At 56.7% G+C, this 25,761-nt stretch overlaps 1 protein-coding gene across 2 annotated transcripts in view; it reads right to left on the bottom strand.

Annotated features, from left to right (window-relative positions):
• Positions 1-304: 304 nt before the first annotated feature.
• The window catches only part of LOC112544581 (inositol 1,4,5-triphosphate receptor associated 2-like), a 34,349-nt gene continuing 8,892 nt past the window's right edge, over positions 305-25,761 (bottom strand). Inside the window, exons 1-15 of one of the 2 annotated variants that reach the window (XM_075910338.2) lie at positions 22,692-22,989; positions 11,930-11,991; positions 10,997-11,236; positions 10,150-10,225; positions 8,188-8,263; positions 7,139-7,166; positions 5,594-5,734; positions 4,727-4,858; positions 4,182-4,329; positions 3,442-3,491; positions 2,837-2,887; positions 2,303-2,367; positions 2,070-2,204; positions 1,760-1,870; positions 305-553 (exon numbers count right to left, since the gene is read on the bottom strand). In XM_075910338.2, coding sequence (XP_075766453.1) covers positions 394-553; positions 1,760-1,870; positions 2,070-2,204; positions 2,303-2,367; positions 2,837-2,887; positions 3,442-3,491; positions 4,182-4,329; positions 4,727-4,858; positions 5,594-5,734; positions 7,139-7,166; positions 8,188-8,263; positions 10,150-10,225; positions 10,997-11,068 — 1,245 coding nt within the window. In that variant the 5' untranslated portion in view covers positions 11,069-11,236; positions 11,930-11,991; positions 22,692-22,989 and the 3' untranslated portion in view covers positions 305-393. Of the gene's footprint in view, positions 554-1,759; positions 1,871-2,069; positions 2,205-2,302; positions 2,368-2,836; positions 2,888-3,441; positions 3,492-4,181; positions 4,330-4,726; positions 4,859-5,593; positions 5,735-7,138; positions 7,167-8,187; positions 8,264-10,149; positions 10,226-10,996; positions 11,237-11,929; positions 11,992-22,691; positions 22,990-25,761 lie in introns of those variants that run through there. The other variant, XM_075910339.2, reaches the window with a different exon arrangement.

Here is a 25,761-nt window from a genome sequence, read left to right as displayed (position 1 = left end):
GGAGGCATACACTGGGAGGCTGCATCTCTCCCAGAATGCAGGGACGGGCCGAGGCACTTGAGGGCAGCCCAGCCCAAGCTGGAGGGAGAGGAAGAAGGGAGCAGAGCCGGCGGAGACAGGCCCAGCACAGACCAAGGGCCCCTAGGACTGGGCTGACAAGAGCCATGGTGGTATTGAGGAGCCCTGGAGGGACAAGTTGGTGCAGTGGCTCCTAGTGTCCTTAGAGCACCCACATCCCGTTGCACCTGAGCAAGCCGCAGCCCAGCCCCCCCCAGGGGAGGTGCCCCCCACAGAGCCACAGCCCTTTCCCCCTACTCCTTTTATTATTTTATTTCATTTCCAAAAGTAAGTGGGTGCTACCAGGCTGCCCCTCTCCAGGCTTCCTCCTCCTCCCTACCACTTGGGGCTTGCGGGTGGCTGCTGCTTCTGCAGCTCCAAAATCCACATCAGCGCGAGGCAGGTGATCCCCAGGAAAAGCAGCCACAGGAGAAGCCAGTAGCGCTGCGGCAGGAAAGCCCAGGGCCTGGGCAGCGCTTCTGCTGCCGCTTTGGACCTGCCAAGAAAGAGGGTAGGAGCTTCGTCAGCCTCAGGAGCAGAGGGGATAACGTGCCAGTCTCCCCCGGAAACACCCGTGCCTCATTTGCATATCTTCCTGCGCAAAAATGCGCAGTGTGTAGACAGCCCAAGGTACTAGCAGCAGGTCCAGAAGCAGGGTTATTCCTGGGTAGTACTGAAATCACTACACCCTTCTCTTGCTGCTCCTGCAGCAGGAACCCTCGAGTTCCCGGGGGGGAAAAAGAGACTAGACAAGTTCTTTTGGCTTGTTTTTTTTTTCTCTGTCCACAATGTGCCATCAGACAGTCTGGCTGTTTTCCCTGCAATGTCAGTGCCCCGGGCTGGCGGTGCGGGGCTCACCGTGCCCAAAGAGCAACGCTGGAAAGAATACAACCATGCCCCTGTACAATTGTACAGTCGGCAACAGGACAGAGGGGCAAGGATAAGGCCTGTCGCGGCTTTCAGCACGGATCAGATTCCAGGTTGTCTGCATCCCTTTAATTCTCCCCTCGCCCCACTTGAAAGTGTGCAAAGGCGGAGGGTCTCCTGTGGGCAAAGGCATACGGGCAGACTTGCTGCAGGACAGCGCGTGGCCCAGGGCCAAGCAACCTTCTTGCAAGCACTGATAAATCAGCTTTGCAACCATCCTGAGAAATTGGCACGCCCGCTATACAGACGGAGAAACTGAGGCACGGTGGTTAAGTGACTTGCCTGCAAGAGAACCCAGTAGTCATTGCTCCCACTTCCTCTACTTCAGGTCCCTGGACGTGCTGCCTCCCTCAGACTGGCTCCCCAATGCCTCGTCTGCAGACCACCTTTGTCACCTTAGGGACCTACCAGGCAGGTGACAAACACAGCCTGGGGGTGGCGCTGTCAAAGCCCTGGCTGGGATGATTGAGTTGGCTTGGTCCTGCTTTGGGCAGGGTCTGGACTCGATGACTCCCGAGGTCCCTGCCCGCCCCGGGATTCTATCTGTGAGCCCAGGATCCTGGCTAAACATTGCAACTCCCAAGAGACACTCTGTTCCCTTCCTGCCCTAAGCTGGTGGCAGGTGTTACTGTGGGCCCGGTAAGCAGCTGCTGGTGCCCCCAGAAGTGGCTGCATTTCAGCAGCGGCTGAGGGGACGTTGCTCTGCAGGGTGGGAAGGACTGTAGAGTCCCCCGGGGGCTGGGCACAGCACGGGTCTGAGTTGTAATTAGCTCACGTCAGAGTAAGCTGCAGCTCCTCCGTGGGCCCGCCGCTGTCGGATGCCCCGTCAGGTTCTTCCTTCATGGCCTCGCGGGTGCTTCCCCGTCTCCGCAGCTCCGGCTCACCCCTGGGGGAAATGCAGCAGGGCGCGTTACTCAGCGGCCAGCGGTCCATCCAGTACAGCATCCCCTCCCTGACCTCCATGCATCAGGTGTCAGAGGAAAACGGGACCTGGCCCCACAGAGGAGCGTCACGCAGGCCCAACGGGGCATGAGCTCCCGTCTCTGGTCCCAAGGGGTCTGATGGAACCCATGACACCCCCTTACCCTTCGGCACGGCAGCCTCGGTCCCCCTCGCTCTCCGTGCTGTCTGCCCCCGGCGGGCTTCGCAGCAAGGAGGAGGAGTCGGCGCGCAGGATGAAATAGCCGGCAGTGGAATCCTCCAAGGGACAGCCACCATGCCTGTGGAGCAGAGGGGATCTGGTGATGCCCTGGGCTGTCTGGCTGAGAGCAGAGGGCCTAGTCTCTCCCGCCGCCCTACCTCGGTTATCACACCTTACCTCTCTGTGCCAGGGCCGCTCTCCCCCGCAGCCTTCGCCGCCTCCCCCTCAGGGCTGGGAAATGGCTGCGGACGAAACCCGAGGGACAGCGTGAGCCAAAGGCAAGAGCAGAAGAGCCCAGAGCCCTGCGGCCCCAGCCTGCGGTGCATGTATTGGGGCAGGGGAGCTGGGCGGTGCTCTGCCAGGCCACTCTCACCTGCACATGGCTGCAGCCGGTGCCTGTGCACGCGTCGGGGAGGCTGCTGCAGCCGGTGCCTGTGCATGCATGGGGGTGTCGGGAAGGCACGTGTAGGCTGCCTGTGACACCCATACAACCCGTGTCTCTGCATGTGGGGGCATAGGGGAGGCGTGCATAGGCTGAGACCTCCCACGGCAGCGCGTGAGAGCTTGGCCAGGCTGAGCATTCCCAAAAGGGGGTGCTGTGGGCTGATGGAACAGGCGCACGCCTGGCCCGTGGCGTGGCAGCCCACGTCAGTACAGGGCAGGCATGATCCCAGGCCCAGTCCCGCCCCAGTGCACGGCAGCATCCCTCACCGTCAGCTGTTTGGGAATGACAGCAATGCTGACTCTGCGACGTGCCGACACCTGGCGGGGGGAGGGGAAACTCAGTTAGTACAGAAACCCCCCTGTCCTGCTCCAGGCAGCCCCGCACAATGTGGGTGCTGACTGCCCCCCGGGGCACAGCCCCCACTCAAGGTCCTGCCATCCTTGCCCCCAGCTGCTGCTTCCTGAATTGCCCCTCGCAAGCTGGCAGGAGCGGTGCCGCCTTGGTGAGGGGGTGGGTTGTCACTTGCACCATCCCCGATGCGGTGGGTACAAGAGTCGGCCCACGCCCACCTCCCGCTGGGCTCACTGGCGTGCCATGAACGGGCCGTGAAGGTCCCTCTACCCCCAAGAGATCAGAGGCCCGTGATGGTTCCACACCCCTCAGCAAAGACTTTGTAACTTCCCCACTCCGCCTCCCGAGGTGGCCATGCAGGTTGGGCATGGCCCAGCGCCTGTCACCTCCGGCAACCGTCCCCCGACCTCCGGAGCTGTAGGGGAGATCGCTGCTGTGTTTGAACGGTTGCTAGCGAACCGCCTGTCAGCCGAGCCTCTGCGCACCACCAGCCCTGCCGGGGGACGGGCGCCCGCGTTACCTGCTGGAACGTTCGCAGCAGGGGCAGCTTCAGTCTCTGCTCATCGTCATCTAAGGAAGCAAAGGAGGGGGGTTTGCTCCAGAGGTAGCCCAATTGCCCCACAGGCCCCGAGCAGCTTGCTCCATTCGCCACCCCCACACCCGCCACCCAGGCCTGCCTGGCTGCCTCGCTCTCCTCCTGAGCTCTGCAGACTTCCACGTCGCCAGGGCCCAACCGGGGTGCTCAGCGTGCACAGAGCAGGGACCCACATCAAAAGGTCCATCGGAGGTGTGGTCACTGCCCAGGCAACTCACAAGGCAAACAGCTGCATGGCCAGGAAGTCCCAGAGCCTGCGCGCAGGGGCCCGGGGAGGGGAAGGGCAGCGATGTGGGATGCTCTGTGCCCCAGCCTCCTGCATTCCCAGCTGTGCCACCTGCCCGCACGCCGCACCCAGCTGGGACAAGGGACTCGTCGGCATTCAGGGCTGAGGGCCAGTGAGCCCAGCCCTGCGCCTTATAGGGTTGCCAGATACTTTCACAAAAAATACCAAACGTGTCAGGAAAAAAATTGTTTGAGCAAAAAACAAAAAAGGGGGAGGGGGGAGGGACAAACTTGTTGAGCAAAAAAAAAAAAAAAAAAACTGCACACGCACACAAAACACAGTCACTGCGCCTTTAAATCCCCACACTCCCACGACCCCCAGCAGGGAAGAATGGCCCCTCCCTGCCTGCCACCCCACCCCGCCGCTGAGCCCACCTCACCCCTGTTCTCGGCCACCTGCCGGTTGCGGGAGTTCTGCTGGATCAGCCTCTTCATTTCCTCCAGCTCCGTGTGCTCCCGCAGGTGATGCCGCTTGAGGTTCTCCACGTGCTGCACCATCACCTCCGCCGCCCGGCTCATCCGCGCCTCCTGGAGCAGCAGAAGACACAGCGCAGGTGGAGCCGGGGCAGGAGACAAGAGGGGGGCAAGTGGGCAAGAGATACCAGGCCAGTGGGTGCCTGGCTCAGCTGCTGGCCAGCCTAGGCGGGGAGTTGTCACTAAAGCCAGCAAGGATGGATGGCTCTGCCAGCTGGCTGAGGAGGATGGGGCCAGAGGCTCCAGGGGACTGGTGCTGTGGAGCTCAGTATGCTGGGAGCGCAGTATGGAGCTCAGTATGCTGGGAGCGCAGGGCTAGCCTTGTGCTGGGAGTCCCCGGGGTCCAGGCAGCATTGGTCCTTGTGCTACTAGCTCCATGCATGGGGCTTCCGCCGCCGGCCACGGGGAATAGCTTGTCCCTCTCCCAACCTCTTGGAGCTGCCGGACTCACCTGATGGACGGCGCCGAGCTTCTCCGCGGCACAAGTCGCCCGCTCAATGGCCCCGGCCAGCACCGCCAGGCTGTGCTGCAGCTGCCAGACCAGCTCCTTGCGCTTAGGGTCCACGCAGGACAGGCCCAGCCTCTGCGGGAGGGAGACAGGGGCAGGATGGGCACCGGGACCAGCCCCTCCCTCACAGGAGCCCCCGCCGGGACTCTAATGGAGCAGCCCAGAATTCAGCCAGGCGAGGCCCCAGCGGAGCCAGGACGCACGTCCAGCTGCTGCCGCAGCCCCACCCCCGGCGTTCACGCCCTGCTGCTGGCTGGGGCCAGAGCCTGCGTCACCGCAGCAGCGGAGCACCCGGTCCTCTGCCCCGGGGGGGAAGCGTCAGGAAGGAAGGTGCTAGGAGGCGGACAAGGCGCCTGGCGGGATGGAGCCGTCTCCACAGGCTCGTGGCGCATCAGCCGCCCAAGGGCCACGCTTGGCTCCCACCACCAGAGCCACAATCCAGCCATTTCCAGACTGGAGACAATTCCCAGTGCCCAGCGGCCACATCCGAGGCTGGGGGGAGCCGGAGCTCAGGGCGTGACAGCGATGCCCATGCAGGGGTCGGCCCCTCTCCCAGGCGCTGGAGCAATTGCATGGAGCGGGGTGAAGGGGGGGGGTGAGAGCCATTGACCCAAACTAACCCCTGGATGTAATGGAAACCACTTCCCGCCAGGGGGGCGGCAGCACCCTCCCCCGCAGCCCTAGCTCCAGCACCGGCGGGAGACAGGCCAACAGGACTGGGATCAGGTCGAAACAGGATGGGCCTGCATGGGGCACACACAGCCAGGATCGCCTTCCCCAGCAGGGCCCCCCAAACCTGGCCCCACTGACCTGCAGCGCGGCCCGGCACTCCTCCAGCTCCCGCTGGATGTTCTCCTCCGCCACGCTCCGCGCCCGCTCCTCCACCTGCACCCGCCGCTGCAGGGTGAACGCGTCGCAGCGGAAGGCCAGCGCCAAGTGCGCAAAGGCCGCCTGGGAGGGGACAGGCAGGGGCCCCCTCAGAGCCACACATGGCAGGGGCAGTGTGGCCAGGAGGGGGTGCTCAGGCGAGCCCAGCTGGGCAGGTGCTTCCGATGGGGGCTGGCGGTGTTGCTCAGTCCCACTGGACAGCTCCAGCCCCCCACGCTCACCCCTCTTGCTCTGCTCCAGCAGGCTACAGGAGGGCTGTTCGCACAGTCACCTCTGTCCTACAGGCCTGACTCCAGTCTCACACCGGTGGGTTTACATTGGGATAAAGGGGGAGGAGAAAGCGGCCCTTTCACCAGCTATCGCAGTAGGATCGCGGGCCACGAGACAGCCAGGGAGACCAGGCTAGGTGAACCACCAGTATCGGAGCTTGTGCAGGGCGGACTGAGACCCCGGGGGTTACTGGAAGGGTGGTGTCTGAGCTCCAACTGCAGGGCGTGGGTCTCAGTTGGAACAACAAGGCGGCATCCTGCTGAGTGAGGAGCTGAGCGCTGGAAGCCAGGCTGGAGGCTGGCATCTCCTCCCCCGCAAACAGCACAAGCCAAAGACACAATCGTCCTCATTAGCAGAGGCCTGAGCAGCTGCCAACTGGGAAGCAAAGCCCAGCTCTGCCCTGGCACTCGATCCCCTTTGTCTCCTTGCTAAGTGCCTCTTGCAAGGCACAGAGCGCTTGATTGACTGAGCAAGGACTGCACGGGTGCACACACGGATCACTTGGTTTCCAGCTAAAATGCAGGCACCTCTGCACGGCCAGGGCCAGATTAAGGGGGGGGGCTAGCCGGGCAGCTGCCCGGGGTGCCAACCTAGGGGGGGTGCCTAATGGCAGCTGGAAGGTGCGCGGCACGCCGGGGGGCGGGGCCGCGTGTGCGTCGTGCGCCTGCTGCCCGGGGCGCAGGAATGGCTCGAGCCGGCCCGGAGCACGGCAGTCGGTTAAATGTGCCACAGCGTGCAAGAGGGGAAGTGACGAGTTCCACGTACGGCTGAGGCGCTGGGGAATCCAGGTAAGAATGAAAGGAGGAAGAATAGGCCTGTGGTTTTGGCCCAGGATCTCTAGGTCCTGTGCTTGGCACGGAGACCCTGGGCAGGTTGCTTCGGCTCTCGTGCACCTTCCCCCTCTGTAAAATACAGACCCCTCAGCCCCTGGTGAGGTGTGAACCGGTGAGCCAGATCCCTGCAGGAAAAGGGGTTTCCTGGGGCCGGGCGACTCCACCAGCCTTCAGGTGGCTGGATTTCCCGCTGCCCAAGGGGACCTGGGTTTAACCCTTCTGCGTCACCACTGGCCTCGGTGAGAACACAGCACGCAGTCTGGGCTGAGGTGCAGGGGGCAGCCTGCACACCCAGCTAGAGGGGACGGCCCGCGGGTGCATTGGTCCCATTGCCACGGCTGCTGGGCCGAAGGGCAGAGCTCACCTCCACGTCCTGCTCCGTCAAAGCCACTCTGCAAAGGAAGAGCGAGCGTGGCCGTCAGTGAGGCAGGGGGCCCCGCCACGCGGCGTACCCAGAATTCACACCTCGCGCCCCGCAGGCCTGTCTGCAGCCAGCACCAGGCCTGGCAATTCCCTAGATGGGGTTTTCCTCTGGGGCTGGGTGCGCCCATGAGGCCCCAGAGAGCCTACCGCAGCCCCTGAGTCAGCAGAACCAGGCTGGGGCGGGGTGGGTCTGCAATTACACACACCCATGGGGGCCAGGGACCCCCCTTCCCACGTCCTGCGGGGGAGCAGAGCTGGCTGTGATCTCTGCCCCGCTGTGTGCTGCGTCGTGGAGATGCATCGGTTTCTGCGTCCTTGGGAAGGCGTTCAGGGGTGGCAAAGAGGAACAGAGTGGCTGACGTTACAGCGGGGCGGGTAGGGCCCTAACATGCCAGCGCTCCTGGATTTGGAGTCGTCTGGGAGGAAAGTGCCACACTCAGGCAGGCAGGGCTATCTGGGTACCCCCATCCCAGGCCGGGGCCATATCGAGCAGGCTGTAGAGTGACCGACGGGGCTGCCCCTCACCCCGGCACAATTCTGTGACTGCGAGAAGGTGCCAAAGATTTGCCTTTTGTTCCAACTGGAGCGAGTCGGAAACCCTCCGACATGGCCCGGAAACAGACCAGCCCGCTACCTCCCATCGGGGTGATCCCGGTCTGCTGGGAAACACCTCTCGCCCCGGCCAAACCACGCTGGGATGGGGGCTGCTCAGTCCCTGCCTGCCCAGGGCCTGATCCTGGCTCCCACAGCATATGAGCAACTCCCATTTGCGGCGGGAGGAGAAGGGCCCCTGTGCTGGATCGGAACCAGACACGCAGCAGTGAAAGGCTCTGGATCCCCCAGCCCCGTTGGCTGTTCTTGTGGCTGCTGGCACTAACCCCTCCCAGCACCCAGCTCGCGGGCACCTTGGCCTAAAGCTCGAAACCTTCCAGCTTCTTGGGTGCGCAGCCGAGTTTAATCACAGAGGAGGAATTCGGCCCGGGGCCCTACCTGTGCAGGCCCAGACGCTCCAGCCCCGAGAGCTGGGTCAGAGAGCTCCGCAGCGGGTTCCTGGGAGGGTCAGCATCTGGGGACAAGAGGCCACAATCAATGGAGGGAGGAAATTCAGAAACTCCCAGGGCCAGGCTGTCTCACTGTCACTTAGGATCTGTACACACTGCGATCAGCAGGAGTGACCGCAGCCCGGGGAGATGAACCCGAGCCAGCTTGGGAGCCAGAGTGAGACCATGGCAGCCAGGGCTTGGCACAGACTGTACCATCCTACCCCGGACGCTGGGTAATGACAGGGCCACCAGCCTGCATTGAAGCACACTCTACAGGTATCTGCGCTGGCCAGCTGAACGCTAGCTCTCCTATGTTCACACGAGCTGAACTGCAGCATGGATGGACCACCCAGGGCCACAGTGGTTTGAACGCTGGCCTGGGAGTCAGAAGATCTGGGTTCAGCTCTTTGCTTTACCAGTCTCCCTCTGTGGCCCTGGGTGAATCACTTAGCCGCTCCGTGCCTCAGTTTCCCCTCTGTACCACGGGGATAACAGCCCTGCATTGTGGAGATAAATATGGCAAAGAGGGAGGTGCTCTGATTCTGGGCTAATAGCCCTGCTCCAGTGGGGCCGTCATGGTAACCCAGGCTCAGACGTAGCCTAGACGGCAAAGCAGCCCCCGATAGCCAGTTTCACGGTGGCAGATGGAGAAGGGGCTGTCTGTTTGCATCCCTGGGACCTGTCCACCCTCCTGTGTGGCCCTGCCATGACCCGGCCGCTGGCTAACAGCAGGGGAGATGTCACAGCCAAGAGCTCCAAGAACCGTGGTGTAGGCTGGCTCCCACCCCAGGGCAGGCCCCAACCCCGGGGTGCCACATCCCGACAGGATACCCCTCCTGCAAAGCTTGTGGTGGCTCCTCGGACCCTCCTCTGACCGTCCAGTCCCCTCTTCTCAATGCAACTGGATCTTCCATCCAAGCTCCCTTGCACAGGCCTGGGGGCTTTCTGGATCTGGGGGATGGCCCCCTTGTGGGGGAGGGAGAAGGGGTGTGGGTGGTTTGGGACAGTTCAGGGAGGTGGGGAGCATCAGAACCCTTTCCCCAGCTTTATCAGGACTCGAGTTCACCCCGTGTGGCCCCTCCTGCGTCTTCATCTCTTCTTACCCAGATGATCCCACCCAGCAGCGCTGGGATGAGCTAATGCCAATCCACTTAGACTCTGAGTCCTGCGTATGCAGAGGCCTGGCTCCGGACCAAGGAGCTGAGAGCCTCTGACGCAGCCTCTGGTCCCACCATGCCTGGAAACGCCATGGGAGAGGATTTCTCGTCAGTTACGTAGGCATGTGTGGGAACTAGCGGGGACCATGGGAAAAGCAACAAAGGCCTTGTGAGTCTGACCCCCAAGGAAGAGATTCAAGGCTGGTAGCATGGTCAAAAGCACCATGAATGCCAGGGAGGGGCCAGAACAGCGTGGCTCTGGGCGCCTTGGAAACTCGCCCCGCTAATCTGGTTTGGAGGGTTAAATCCACGCACGAGACACCCCGTCAGATGCCCACCTGCATCCGCCCCCAGCAAGAGAAGTGGGTGAGCCAAAGGGCGAGGGTGCTGGGGGAGTTATTGGGCAGAGAGTGGTCTGTCGCTGGTGGAGTTGGGGATAAGTCAGCCCCTTGCTTAAAGGGGGCGGATGTCAGATGGGGGAGAGGTCGGGTTAACATTCTTGCTTAGCCAGTGTGTGAGGACCCTTTGCTCATAGACCAGGACAGTCCCACCTGCCCCATTGGTCCTCCCAGCCCCAAGGGCACAGAACGGCATGGGACCCAGTGGCCGAGGGACAAGGGAGGAAGCTGGAGAAAGGAAGGAGAAGAAAGAGGGAAAGGGGATGGAGGGGGAGAGATCAGAGGAGACGAAAGCCCAAAGGGCTCCGTGAGGGGAGGGGAAGAGCCACACCAAAGACAGAGTCACTCACCAACCTTCATCACTTTCACTGCTGTCCCCCGACTGCACGCTCAGCTCCCTCCTGCCAGCCCCATCCGCCTTGCCTCCCTCCTGGGCAGCGCGGGCCGCGATCGAGGGGGAAAACACCAATTAGCACAACACGCCGAGGAGTAACATGGCCTGCTCCATGCGGACGGGTACGTCTACACAGCAGTGTTGTTTCAGAAAAACGGATGTTACTCCAAAATAATGTATTGTGCGTCTACACAGCAAGCCCGTTATTTCCAAAAAAATTCGAAATAACGGGCTTCTGACTCCGACCTCTGTGACCCTCATTGCACGAGGAGGATGGGCTAGCTGGAGGAAGAGGGCTCTGTTTCGAAATAAGTGCTGCGGAGATGCTCCCAATTTCGAAATCAGCTATTTTGACTTAAGCTTTGCCATTAGCGCCGCTCAAGGTGCGTCGCTTCTTCCGGGTTTGGCCCAGCTGTGTGGACGTGCCCTTAGCGAGCAAGCTGGGGGCGTGATGAGTCCACCCGAGGGTGCTGCCAAGCAGCTCCACTCCCAGGAGGTGGCACTGTAGAGAGCAGGGCAGAGGGGTTGTCTCCGAGGGGAGTAGCCAGGGTGTCCCCAGAGGGCGCAGGGCAGCAGAGCTCTGGCTAGTCCAGCACCATGCTCTGCCAGACAAACCAGCTGTGGAGAATGGGGCCAGGCTATTAGCGAGCTGTGAGCACTTGTCTCCTTCCACATAAAGGGAGAAATTCCATGCTGGGTCTGGATTAATGGGAGCAGGCAATGGGGGGTATGGGGAGCATGTCTTAGGAAGGTAGGTGAAATCCCTTCCATAGTCGGGGGGATTCAGAACTCACCCCCTCCTCTCACCTCCTCTGTAAGCTCTGTGCTCTGCCTTCTCACGGCTGACACCCCTCCAGAGTCTCCCGGGGAATGGGTCATCGTCCCTAGTGAGAAGGCAGGAGAACGGCCCACGAGAACTCGGAGTTCACCTCTATCCCAGGGGAGCAGGGGCACCTGGCAGCGCCCTTCTTGCTAAACCCACCGCCAGCAAGGAAATGCAGAGTCCTCAGGAACAGGCAAGCTTCAAGTTGCTGCGGCGAGCAATCCCTGTAGAGAAAGACCCCCGTGTGCTTTGGGATCCTTTGAGGGGAGGGGGGCGAAGGGAATCCAGAATCTGAGCATTAACATGTTTTGATTGTTGAGACAGAGCGAGCGACGGGCGAGAACCCAGCTCCGCATGGGCCTCAGGGTTACCTAGTGGCTGGGTGGCTCTCACCCCAGATTGCACCAGGGGTCTGACGTGAGTGGGAAGGATGCTAAGCCCTGCCCCCTCTGAAATTCTGGTCCCGCTCAGATAAACGTCACTGCACATGCCCTAACTGGATGCACACGCCCTAATCCAACAATGCTGCCCCTGCTGGTGAGAGCAGAGATGAGCTACCTGGGATGCCCACCGGCAGCAAGGCAAAACGGTTGTGCCACGCTGACCCCTACTGGGGAGGACAGGTGCGAACTAATGGTGACAGGCGCAGTGTCACCGCAAATGACTGATGGGAACAGCTTAGAGCATTTGTGGGGAGCACAGAGCGGCCCAAACATCCTTCTGAGTTAAACCCCCAGCCTGCCAAAAGCAAAGGCCTGGCAGGTAGCTGAATCGGTGCTGACCTGGGGGCACCCAGGACACAGGGGCAGCTCAGTCTTGGCAGAACCAGCAGCTATGGCAGGAGTTGCCCTGCAAAAGCATAACAGCGGTGTGCTCTCCCCTGCACAGGTGGCAAACCCCTCCTGCTGACCCATTACCTGCATGTGAAGGCACCGCAAGCCTGGCCAGCTCCGTCTGCTGCTGCTGCCTCAGTTGGTCGCTGAAAGGAAGGGGGAATCCGGGTTAACGAGCAAGACACTCCACCCAGCCGAGATAAGCCTGGGAAAGGCCAGAGGTGGCGTTCTCCAGTGGGCTGCCCCGCAGCACAGCCCTGCGGTCAGAAGCAAGCAGAAGGCATCCCCGTCGGGAACCTAATTCTGCAGCACGTCCCACGGGGGTGACGGCAAGGGTGGAAATCCTCCCGGATCCAATGCCTCCCCAGTCTGCTCTGCTGACACCACCCCTGGCACGTGCTGGGTGCTCCTTACCCTCTTGATGTGACCCTCTCACGCTGGCGGCAGCAGGTGCGAGCCAGCCTGCGCTGCTGCCGAATCCTTGCTTAGGACTTCTCCCTCCCTGGTGAGCTGGGCACAGAGGTGCTCTCCAAAGCCATCTCCAAACAGGAATGAGTCACCGGCCCCCGGCGACGTTCCCATTCATCGCGTTTCACCCAGCTGCCAAATAGACCTAGCATCTCCTGGCCACTGAAGTGCCAGTGTCCTTCCAGAAGGCATGACAACCACCCAGCTGGCAATGGAGCAAGAGCGCCATCTGATGGGAACGCTGCTGCACTGCAGGCGCCTTTTCCTAGGGCCCCCCCGCCATGCAAGTTCTTATTTCTAGAGCCCTGTGCGGATAACAAAATTGTATCCGTATCCGCATCCATATCTGAAAAAAATGAGCCGTGGGTCTCCGTACCTACAGCCATGGATACCTGTGGGTTTGCGGGGCACTTCTTATTTCCTAGACATAGTCTTCAGTGCCATAGGGCAAGGGGGAGAGAAGGAGAGCCCCAGGGAGTGCATAACAGGCAGTTAGAGCATGGCTTCCCAAACTGGAGGGGCGTGAAGAAATTCCAGGGGGGCGCAAGGTGACCCAGCCTCCCTCCTCCCCAGTCAATCCCCTCCCAAGAAAGAGCGTGGTCCATCTGTCCGCTCAACAAGTTTTGCTGCTATATTTTGGGGGAGGAAGGGTGTGAGGGTCTCTCACAAATCAAAAAGGGGGCGTGATGCAGAAAAGTTTGGGAACCACTGAGTTAGAGGCTGGCGTTCCACACACAGGAGATGGTCTCTCACACACCGTGCCTGCCATGGCGAGGCTGCCGACGCGGAATGATAGGCACGATCTATGGGTGAGTCATACCCACACTGCGCTGCCCTGCCTTCCTGACCCACCCATCCCTCGTCACCAGGGGGAGAAGGACAAAGATACGAGAAGGGGTTTGCACTCAGGAGGCTCTTGCCAGGGCATGCTCAGACCCCAGCGCCGAGGTTAGTCAGGCTATTGGAATTCAGTGGCTGGAGCAAGGAAGAGGTCTGAGAACTGGCCCTAGAAGAGGGTGTTGCCTAGTGGCTAGAACCAGGGGCTGCCAGGTTTTATTCCTGACTTGAGAAAGGAGGGGGAAACAGCCCTCTGAGTGCCCTTCCTCACAGGGCATGCCTCATGCCTGGACCTCTCCTGGGGTGGAGTCGCAGGGTTTTCCCCCTTTAAGACAAGGCCCCACATATCGACCACACAGGCCCACATGGATTCAGGCACTTGCAGTTCCTCTCTTCCGGCGTCTGGGACCAGCAGGGATCGGTGACCAGGCTGCCTTCCTCAAGCCCATGTATTGCTTATTGTAACCACAGAAACTAAGGGTAAGTCTACACTAGCCCCCTAGTTCGAACTAGGGAGGCTAATGAAGGCGACCGAAATTGCAAATGAAGCGCGGGATTTAAATATCTCACGCTTAGAATCATAGAACCGTAGAGCTGGAAGAGACCTCACAAGGCCATCAAGTCCAGCCCCCTGCCCAAGGCAGGACCAATCCCAACTAAATCAACCCGGCCAGGGCTTTGTCAAGCCAAGACTTAAACACCTCTAGGGATGGAGACTCCACCACCTCCCTAGGGAACCCATCCCAGCGCTTCCCCACCCGCCTAGTGAAATAGTTTTTCCTAATATCCAACCTAGACCTCCCCCACTGAAACTTGAGCCCATTGCTCCTTGTTCTACCATCTGTCACTACTGAGAACAGCCTCTCTCCATCCTCTCTGGAACCTCCCTTCAGGTAGTTAAAGGCTGCTAGCAAATCGCCCCTCACTAATCTCTTCTGCAGACTAAAACCCAAATCCCTCAACCTCTCCTCATAATTCATATGCTCCAGCCCCCTAATCATTTTGGTATTCATTAGCATGTTCCCGGCTGCTCGCCATTCTGGAAACTGACTAGCCCAGAATAACTGCCCGCATCTACACGTGCCAGAGAAGCGCGATTCCGAGATAAACCCCTTAGTTCGAATTAACAGTTAAACCTCATGGGAAAGTTTGGGAACCACTGAGTTAGAGGCTGGCATTCCACACACCGGCATGAATGAGGTTTAACTGTTAATTCGAACTAAGGGGTTTCATCTCAGAATCGCGCTTCTCTGGCACGTGTAGATGCGGGCAGTTATTCTGGGCTAGTCAGTTTCCAAAATGGCGACCGGCTGGGAACATGCTAATGAAGCGTGGGATATTTAAATCCCGCACTTCATTTGCAATTTTGGTCGCCCTCATTAGCCTCCCTAGTTCAAACTAGGGGGCTAGTGTAGATGTACCCAAAGAGAGGGTTTTAGAACAGGCTGGTCTGTCTTACCTTTGGGATGGGAAGCTATTGGGTAACTTGGGGCAGGGCTGCGGGTGTCTGGGTCTGACCCCCATCCTCCGCCCCCCGCCCCACTCCCTGCCCCGAGAGCGTGTCTCTTTTAAGCCCTGCTAATGATGTCCCCCAACCCGTTGGCTTTGACACCTCTGGACAACTTCCCTCCCCCCACAAGATAAGCCCAGCAGGAGATCATGCCTGAGTCCCCAAAGCCGATGGCTCTGCTTCTGTCCTTTTGGAACTCAGCTGGTTTTCCCAACAGAATAAACTCAGCCAATTTATTCATAAAGTAGCCCTCCAGTATTTGCACGTTATTACACAGCAGCTCCATGACTCCTCTCTGCCCCCCCTCGAGATGGACATTAAGCACAGGTCTGCATGGCAAGACTCCCAGCGTTATGTCCCACTTCTGTATGACCTCAGGCAAGCCACGGCCCACTTTGTGCCTCAGTTTCCCCCTTTACAAACGGGACTATGCTGCTGCCTTCCTTCGTAGAGTACTCAGAGTTATGGACATGCATCACCTACACAAGAGCTACGTATTTGCTGTGTACAGAAGGCAGAACGCCTCTCACGTGTGATATTTTTAAAGCTGTTTCTCACCCAGCTCCTCTGCTTAGCACGGAGGTGGTGGCGGGGAAGGTGACGGTGGGGGATGTTGGGATGCTGTTGCTGTTTGGTTACAAAGAGAGGGATTCACTCTAGAGACGATGGGGAGATTTCTGTACCACTCTAGCGCCAGTTCCCCTTGAAGGCCCCATTCGCACCATCCTTCCGTTTAACCCCCATGCTGAAATCACTGGCCAGCCTCTTGCCTCAGAGATTCTGCCCAGATAAGGTCCTCGAGACCCGAATGAACATGGATAATGTGGGATTTTAAAGTCGTGGCCTCCGGCAGGCACTTGCTCGCTGTGTGCCTCAGTTTCCCCATGAACCAACTGCTCCTAGAGAGGTTTAATGGCTGGGAAGTGCTTTGATTCATCTGATAGAAGACGCCCATGTGTGTGTCCTGGGTACTTACTCTCATGTCCACATTTTTGGTTCTAGTTTAATCATTATGCTTTGATTATTGGAGGATTTCTTCCTTCAGCAGGGGTGCTGGTGGAAAGGTGGCAGACTGACAGCCCTTTTCCTCTGGCTGTCCACACCCTGGACAGCATGTCCGATGACCAGACAAGTTCCAAGCGCACCTCTGTTCCTGTGCCTTCAGCGGGGCTAGGGGAGACCCTCTCCCTGAAGATGGGAAGGGAGCGAGATCTCCAGGAGAGGTTGAGGTTGCCAACGAGGAGAGGAATTAGTGTCCCAGGAGTGATGGGTTTGGCAACGTGAATCCCTGAGACCTGCCAGACTCATTCCACCGAACTCTCATTCCATAGGAACTTTCAGTCTCTTCTAACTTGGGCTGGATTCCAATTACCGCCCCAAAATTGCTGCTTCCCTTGCCAGCTTCCCCCCAGGAACCAGCCCTAGAGAGAACATTGCCGACAGCCGTGTCACGATGCTTTCCACACAGCCTCTGCAGCTGTTGACTTTGCACCCCCCTTTCTGCCACAACAAAGGGGAAAGTGAAGCAAGTTCCCCCAAAGTGGGTCTCACCGACAGACGCATTTCCTGGCACTGGGACTAACAAGGGTCACGCTTTGTAGTGAGATGGAAATGCAGCTTTATGTCAAAGCCCAGACTCCAGAAGGATGGGCACTTGGTTGGTGCATCCCATAAGCATGTACAAAAATCAGTGGATAGACGTACTGATGCACGAAGAGATGGAGGAAATCGGTGGATGTTTGTCTAGACCAGTGTTTCTCAACGTGGTACGAGTACCCTCGGGGTACTCGAGAGAAGTCAGGGGGGGGGTATGTCAACAACTGAAATTTGGAGAAAACTGAATTTGTGTTTTAAGTTTTACAGCGCTTTATTATTTTTGTACATTTTACACCCAAACATTTCATTGCCCGCCTGGCTATGATTAAGTTGTTTAAACAAATGTGCTGCAATGGTTAAAAAAAAAAAGTGTGTGTCTGAAAACTGTAGGTACTGGGGGTACATATATATATTTTGAAAAAGGGGTACTTTATTTTTAAAAAAAAAAAGGTTGTGAAACACTGGTCTATATCACTGGCAAGAAAGCAGAGGTGGAGCTCTGGACACAGACAGGTAGTCAGGCGTGGTGGTGAAGAAAGCATTCATCTGTATTGTCTGGAAGGGAACCAAAGGGCCTTCATGGTGTTTTATTAGATGATCATTAATTACATAGCTGCAGGGAATGTCAGCATCCCACCCAAGCAGCTGAGAGTTTACACCAGCACTGTTTTGTTAAAATGTCGCAGAGATAAATAATGTGTGACGGGCACAGAGTGGTTAGGGAGAACGTTTGGAAAGCAGGATAAGGGACATCCTGAAGTTAGGGAGGTGGTGTGGAATAGGGCATTTTCTGGGGAGCACAGGGTGGTGGGTTTGAGTCCCATCCCCCTTGGCAGCTCAAGTCCCACCTCTGCCCACCCTGGGAGTGACCAGACAGCCAACACCAGATAAGGGACCTGCTTAAAGGTAGGGAGGTGGCCTGGATGAGGGGATAGGGCAGTGGTCACCTACGAGTAGATCTTGGAGCCTCTGACAGGCAATCCTGACTGGTATGGCTGGAAAGCTGTCAAGTGCTGGCACTTCAATTGCCCCTCCTCAATTGCCCCTCCACCCACTGTCATGCTGCTCCTGCTCTCTGCCTTGGAGCTGCCCCTTAGAAGCCCCTACTTGCTGTGCAGGGTGTGAGAGGGAGAAGAGGGGGGGGCTTATGTCTGCGTGTCCCTCCTCTCCCCTGTCTCCACATCGAGAGAAGGGGATGGAGGCAGCTTGGCAATGCAAATCTCTGTCACTCACACTGTGTCTGTGTGTGTGTGTCTGTCATTCTCACGAACACAGAAGCTATGTCTACACTGGCAGCTTTTTGTGCAGGCTGATAGCAGCACTTAGCAAAATAGGAGCTCAGCTAAGGATAATAATGATCAGAGTTACCGACACAGAGAAATAGAAATGCCTGGCCCTTCCGTTTGAAGATGGAAAAAAGGGGACATGACAAATATGTAAAATAATGGATAGTTTAGGGAAAAATAAATGGGAAACCTTCCTATGGACTGTTGCTTTTTCTTCAATGTACAGTGCTGTTAATCTATGGAACTCATTGCCACTTGAGACCACCATGGCCCAATCAGATATTTGCATGGATAACTGCCACAAAGACAAGATAGGATAAGCACTGAACCAAGTCAGTGGGTCTCTCCACCAGTTGAGAAAGCTTCCTTTACATCCATCACTGTTGCCTCCAGCTGTGGCTTCCACAGGGCTTAGTCACAATGTGACTTGGCATGAGCTCCTGTCTCCCCCCTCCCCCCCCCATATGCCCAGGGTGCAGAAACAGACCTACACAAGATGACAAGAGAGACTAAACGTCCACCGGCATGCAGACAGCTGCTTTTTTGGGGGAAAAAAATTCGAAAAAGCGATCGGACGCAATTATGCAAATGAAGCACAAGATTTGTAAATCTGCGCTTCATTTGCATTTTCAATTTCCTTCATATGCATTCCTCTTTCGAAAGAGGCCTGTAGTCTAGATGCACCCATTCCCCTCTGAAACCTAAAATGTTAATAAAGGCAGTTTGCTTCTTTGATGGGGCCTCAGTACATTCTGGAAATAAAGATGAAGATCGATTAGTAACCTGCTGAACAGAGAAAGCAGAGCACAGATCCCAGGGAAGGGCTGGGTAAGAACATGAAGATTTCACCTGTGGGTTTCTGTTTGCATTGTTCCAAAATACAGATTGGCAGGGATCAGTTTCTCACAACCCAACTGATGCTCAGTAGCCTTTGGAATTGTGCTCAGTCCAGTTTCCACTTATAGCGCCTGAGGACAGGCTAGGTGTCAGCTGCGAAGGAAAGGGAGGGGGGGGGGGGAAGGGAGTCACAGTCCCCTGCATCTGTCCATTTCCAAGCAGAAAGGGAGTCTGAGAGAGCCAGCAGCAGCGCTGCACCCTGTGTCTATTTGTCAGGAGAGGTCAGTAGTCGTAGTCGACTGGCTGTCGCTTGACTGTTGCAAAGGATGTATCGACATCAGGGACTCAGCCACACTTGAGAACAGGGGCTCACTCGGGCTCCCTTCCTCTCTGACCACTTTAAGAAGCCCCTCACCTCAGGTCCACAGAAGAGTGTGGAAAGATCCTTATGCATCTCTGGAACAAAACTCAGTATCCCCACGGCTGCGGATAGGGGTCTGGCACTCCTCTTTGAGCAGGACTGAAACCCCACAGAAAATCACTGCAGCATTTTGCTCCAGTGAGAGTGGGACAATGCAAGAACATCTGGGAGTTTGGGGGTTAATTGAATCCCAATGATTGGGTTTTAATCATGCATGCAACACAGCAGAGGAGACATAGGAAATAAGAGTGGTTGGTTAAGTCCTGGTGCTGACAAGACTTGGATAAAGAACTCTGCCATGTCCATGTCAGAGAGGATTAAAGGAAGGAAGCATTGACGCAGGGCGACATCCAGGGACATGTAAGAAGATACAGACCCCATATTTATCAGATTACGGTTGGTATCGTTTCCTTTGTAACTAGGTTATTGCTTTCATTATAATTATAATATATATTTTATTTTCATTATTATAAGGCTGATTATATGAAGTCACTTAACCATCTTCAGAAAGAACTTTAGGAGCAATGGATGGAAGCTTCTCCTTACATTTCACGAATTCGTTATTAAACCGGCGTGCCTCAGTTTCTCCATAGAATGGCACTGACCTTTGAAAAGTGCTTTCCTCTCCACATGAGCCATACTTGACAAGTGCCAAGTATCATTGTTGTTCTCCACTAGGGCTCCTCTTTAAACGTTATAAAGACAAGTCGCCCAACTGATGTCAAACAAGACTCAAGGCCTCGATCCTGCAAATAGATCCATGGGAGGGAGCGGAGGATGGAGATCGTGCCTAGCACAAAGCCAATTGTGTGTAAAATTGTGTATTCTGGGAAGATGTGGCCTGGGAGTATTCTTTACTGCTGAGCAAGCTGCCGCTGTGAGGATAAATAAGTGAGATTTCTGGGGTATGTTTTATAACTAGGCTTGGAAGGATGAGATTTTTTTTTTTACATTTGCAAGTATCAGTAAACATCAGTTTCTCTGTGCACACACAAACCAGCCACAAAATGGAAAAAAAAAATCAATCTGCAAACAGGAAAGGAAGAAAAATTCTGGTGGAGAACTTAGTTTGAGTGACGGATGTCAAACTTGTATATTTTGACATGGGATGCTGATAGTTTAACAGTTATAAAGTTTTCCCTGATTGAATTGTAGCATCTAGTGTCATTCAGTTATTACCTGACCCATGTACCCCATCATTTTCCAGAACTGTGAAAGTTTACAATGGATAATCAGAAATAACTTTAAAATACACAAGAGGCTACGTCTACACTGGCATGATTTTCCGGAAATGCTTTTAACGGAAAGGTTTTCCGTTAAAAGCATTTTCGGAACAGAGCATCTAGATTGGCAGGACGCTTTTCTGCAAAAGCACTTTTTGCAGAAAAGCATCCGTGACCAATCTAGACGCACTTTTCCGCAAAAAAAGCCCCGATCGCCATTTTTGCGATTGGGGCTTTTTTGCGGAAAACAAATCTCTGCTGTCTACACTGGCCCTTTTGCGCAAACGTTTTTCAGAAAAAGACTTTTGCCCGAACGGGAGCAGCATAGTATTTCTGCAAAAGCACTGACAATCTTACATGGGATCATCAGTGCTTTTGTGGAAATTCAAGCAGCCAGTGTAGACACAGCCAGACAGTATCCCTTGAAATGATGTAAAAAATGAATTTTATAATATAGAGCAAGGGGTGCTTTCAGGAAATCTGTTTCATAATGGTTTAAAGAGTGAAAAAGGAAATAAAGAAGCCCACGTCTATCTCAGCACAGTGACTTGCCTACAGGCCAAACGCCCTCAGGATTGTTTGTTTCATGCTCTAGCTGTAACGACTATCAGAGCAGAGCCGGAGCAGGACTGAGTCCTTGGCAAGGTGAGAAAGGAGGTTTTCAGGTTTCGGAATGAGATGGAAAGTTGATGGGACGGGAGAGCTATTCTAGGTGGCAGGATCTGACTCGTGCTCCAGTTACGGCTGGCGTTTGGCAGGACCTAAGCCTTGTCAATGCAACAGTTCCTCACCGTTGCTAGCACCAGCTCAGCCCTAATCAACACGGATCTTAAAAGCCAGCAGTCACCCTAGGCCAGGCAGCCCGGGATTGTACAGGGCAGCCTGGGCCAGGACCCCAGTTCTTCCACCAGCCACTGCCCTCATCCTTTCCAGCGCTGGGGAACAAGCACATTCCTCTGAGCCTCCTGCCCCTGCCCAGAGCTACCTGAACCAGACGAGGCCTGTCCAGGTCTCTTCTCAGCCATCCCTGCTGCTGCCATTCCCCTGCCAGCTCAGCTGCACCCAGACTCCCCCAGGGCTGCACGCCAGCAGCAGCACAATGGACCTCCCCCCCCCCCCAGCCTTGGCACAATGACTGGCCCCACCTCCCTAGTAGATAAAGTCTGAAGTTGGGAGGGCAGCCGGAGACAGGCCAGGCCTCTGATGGGGTCCTGGCCCAGCCCTGCCCCTATTGCCAGCAGCAAGGCCTGAATTTGGGGGTGTCCCCTGTGAGCTGCCCTGGCATGGACCACCCCCTGGAAACCTGGAGTCAAAAGCAGGCATATCCCCCCCCACACACACACACACAGAGCCCTACCCCCAGCCTTCCCTCCTCACCGTCCTTCAAGCGGGTCTTTGGCTCAGAGGGACGCCCACCTGTAGACCCAGTTTTGGAGAAGCAGGCAGTGGAGAGAGTGGGCCTAGGGAGACGAGAGCTCCCTGCCCCCACAGCGCTGTGCCCAGCGGGGTATTCCTGTGCTGTCGGAGCGGAGCACCTGTGTGCGGCTGCTCCCTTCCCACAGCCCAGTTTTGCTCACAGTTCTGTACACAAGCTCCCCGTGACGCTGCCCCCCCCATCCCCCGGCCAGGCCCCACGCCTAGCAGGTCTCTAATGCCTTGCAGCCACTCCTCTCCAAACCTGGGGCAGAATCGTGAACTAAACTGGACAAGATCCCTCCTCCAGGAGGCAGCCCACCGATCCATTTCTGACATCTGGGGAAACTGAGGCATGCAGCACGTGACCTTGGGCGAGTCACTCCCATTGAGCCAGTGGCAGAGGCTGAACCCAGGCCTGCTGCGAGCCACAAGGAACCAGACTCGGAGCCTCAGGCATCAAGAGACGTGCAACATTATCACCCCCGCGCTCCCCTGCACCGAGTCTCACAGACTCTGGCCCCATCCGATCCCAGCTCGACCCTTCCCCCCCTGCACCTCCCACAGTGCAGCGCCCGGCCGCCCCATTTCCCTCTGCCGCCAGAGTGGTCCGTCTCTTTCACAGCCCAGCTGACCACTTCTTACGCCCCGGCCTCTGACGCCTCTCACCCGCCCGGCGTCATGACAAGGGGCTCGAGCGCTGGGCTGTGACATAGGAGACCTGGCCCAGTCACTTCCCCTCTCTGGGCCTGTTTCCCCGGGTGTAAAAAGCTTCCCTTGGCATCTCCTGGAGGCACCGGCCAGGACCGGGCCCTGTGGTGCTGGGTGCAGCCCAGTCCGTATCCATCCCTATCCCAAAGAACTTACCAGCGACAGCACAGGACTGCCCTGCCTCCCCGGACTGAGGCGAGGCGTCTCTCACTAGGGCGCTTGGAAATCTTCCCAGAGCAGACACTGCAGCAGGGCGAGGTGTTGTCATCTCCCGTGGCCAAAGGTTTGTTGCAGGGCCATTTTATGGCACTGTACCCGGCCGGGGGGAATCCAGGCAGCAGGCTCGGGGCATTACCCTGTGTCAGCCCAACTGGCTACTCCTCTGCCTCCTTCAGTTCTCCTCCCACCCCACCCACTGGGCTCAGTTGTTCTGCCTGCTCCCAAGACAGCCAGCCCAGCGGCTCTGACAGCAATTACGTCAGCGGCCTTGGCCAAATCCCTTAAACCTGCGCTTCGTTCTCCCTGCTTGGCTACGGGGACCTACCTGCCAGGGGCCACGCGGGTGCATTCATGCTCGGCGCGTGCTGGGACGAGGTCAAGGATCGAGCATTTGTGACGATGCGGTTTGTGCTCGGGGACAAGGCCCGACGATGTCGAGCAGGCAGGCCAGGCCGCTCCAGGAAGCGGCTCTCCCGGCAGGCCTGCTCTGCCTGGAATGTACCCCTTGTTTATAAGCCGCGTTGCTGCCTTGTAAACACTGCGCGCTTGCGAGGCTTTCGGCGCCGGCCAGCAGTTGCTAGCAGAGCGGCAGCTCCTTCGCGAAGGAGATTCCTGCCCGCAGCGCTTGGAAGGGGGTGAGGGCCAAGCGTTGCGCTGCTGCCGGCGCTGGGGGGGCGACGGGGCACTGACCCAGCCTGGGCCGGTGGGGGAAGCCCGCTGCGGTCACCAGAAAACTTGAGATTTCTCTCCCAAGGATTTCAGTAGCCCAAGTCAAGATGTTTATACTGCAGCTGTCTCCATAGTAACCCCATATCTCCCCCCCATCCCCAGCATTGCTGCACCAGTGTCCCCATTGTACAGTAAACCCAGCTGCCCCAGCAAACAGTACAGCTGGCCTAGTGCCCCCCCCCCGTTCTCTCACCCCCCCCCCCACCGCAACAGCCCCCAGATTTCCTTTCCTGCAATGATGCCCCTGCTCTCCCGGTGACCTCCACACTCACTACCTGCCCCTAGGGCTCAAATCCCACTGCAGCCCACAAAGCAGCTTGCTCCCTTAATAAGATTAAAGCTGCTGCCAGGTGACGTCCTTCAGGGACAAAGATGAGCAGCTGCCCCCAGGCAGGAAAGAGACGAAGCCAGCTCCGTGGTAGCCCTGTGCTCAGGGCAGATACAACCCCCTCCCCCCGCGGAGACTCCCGTCTGCAGCCTCACAAATCCGGGGGACCTCCTTTGTCAGGCCAAGGCGTCCATCTCGCACTGCAGGAGGGGGAGCTGGACCAGGGGTGTTCTATGGCCGCGGGGCCTGTCTCTTCCTTCGCTGGACCACACCTGCAAGCAGAACTCCTCTAGGCAACGTCCACTGACTCCCTAGATGCCTTTGAGCGGCACTGTCTAGGGCAGGGGTTCCCAACTTGGGGTACACGTACCCCCAGGGGGTACGAGAAGCTTGTCAAGGGGGTACGGGGGATATTTGGGAAAACTAGATTATCCAAATTGAAATATTCCAGAAGTAGCAGTGTTAGTGAACAAAGTTGTGGATTCTAGAGTCTAGAATTTATTTCCTTTCATATTGAACAGGGGGTACGGGAAGGGTTACTAAAAGCCAAGCGGGTACGGGGACCGAAAAAGGCTGGGAACCCCTGCTCTAGGGCTTCCTGCTCAGCATCCCCTTCCGCTTTCCCTGAGTTCCATCCTCCGGCCCTCACTCATTCCTGTTCTCTCCTCCAGGACTCAGCTGTGGCCTGGACTTGGCATTTCTTCTGTTAGCTGAGGGGCTGGGCCTTTAGCTTTGGGAATGCCTCGCCCCATCTGTCCCAGCCCCCTAGTTTGGTGTGCTACTGCCAGGCACTCACACGCATGCACGGAGCCCAGGCCGCTGTGCTCGGCAGCAGGATACGGGGCAGAAAGCTGGGCCCATGCTCCTACCTGCCCTCTTGGCAGGGGAGAGACAGCAAGAGCACAGGTAGCTGGGCTCCTCTAGATTCTACTCCCATGCCTGTCGCCTCACTTGCATCTGCAACCTGCTCACTCCCCACATGCTCTCCCGGCCCGGGAAGCTGCCTGCCTGTTAACACTTCACATTGGCTCATGGTGCAAAATCTGGATCAGGCTTCTGAGACATCCTGGAGATTCTGATCTGCTGTGATGTTTCAAAACACCCCAAGTGTTGGGGTGAGGTAGGTCACTACTTCAATTACATCCACACACCAAAAAGCAGAACTGCCTATACACACTGAACTCTTTCAGGAAATAAAACCTGGGATGCTCTCAAGGCCCTGCTCATAAAAAGGGCTGCTCCTATGCATTGGGAATAGTCCCACTGGATTTATTTGCAAGATCATGGCCTTCAAAGTGCCTGTTAACCCTTCCAGGATTGGACTGTCTATATGGCACTAGGCGCATCTGAGCACTGAGCACCTGTACAGTACTAAAAGTAATGAGCAATAAAAGCTTAAGTGTGCTGGTGATCAATAAAGGTTCATCACAATTAGAACTCAGTTAATGTTTGGGAGCTGAGCAGAGCTATATGAGAGTTAAGCATAATTACTGTGGGTAGACTGAGATCTTGCCTGGACATATTACAAGCCATAATTGTCACGTTCCGCCTCCTCCTTTTCATACTCTAAAGCCTTTGAGAGCAAGATTTCTTCCCCCTCCTCCCGGTCTCTCATTTCTTTTTAGTTTCTTACAGCCACACCAACTCTGCACTAGTACACCGTACAGTTCAGAAAGTGACCCAGCCCCAAGGAAAAAAAATGCAAGTCAACAGATAAGCTCTTCCAAAACTGAACCTCAACACAGCACTCCTTGGTCATTGTCAGATTTTTGGAGAAGCAAGAGGGACGGCAGGAAGCATCTGACAGATGCCAGACCATCCAGGGGCTAGGGCACTAGTACATCTTGTGGGAACAGATTCGCAAGCAGAGGATGGTGTCTGCAGTCCAGGACAGAGGTGCATTGTTAAAGTGTCTGCAGTCCAGGAAGAGAGGTGAGGAAAGCTGGCTAAAATTTGGAAGACCTCAATTCAAGACCCTGCCTTGCCACCAATCCATAGTGACTTTAGGCAAGTCATTGGGTACCTCTGCTCCCACTGTGCACAATGGAAACAATCCAGCTTTCCCTCACCGGCATGTTGAGAGGAAATAGCTTCCCCCACCTTAGATCCTGAGACTAACTGTGTATCTGAGGTAGAGACCCAAGATCTGCACTAGATGCAGTTCATAAGTACTTATAAAGAACGGTGAGGACCTAGTGTTTAACTGCTGAGTAATGCCTTTTACCTGTAACAACATTTTCCAGATGGAGTCTAAACATGAACATTAAACAGCATCCGTAAAATCCAGCGCCTGGCTGGTTTAAAGCTTTTTCCAAAGGTCGGTCAGTGAGAGAAACGG

Source organism: Pelodiscus sinensis, chromosome 27 (genome assembly GCF_052426305.1).
Source record: "Pelodiscus sinensis isolate ZL-2025 chromosome 27, ASM5242630v1, whole genome shotgun sequence".
In the NCBI taxonomy this organism is placed as follows: domain Eukaryota; kingdom Metazoa; phylum Chordata; order Testudines; family Trionychidae; genus Pelodiscus; species Pelodiscus sinensis.
Note: the sequence above shows the minus strand (reverse complement) of the source record. Positions and strands in the feature narration are given on the sequence as shown.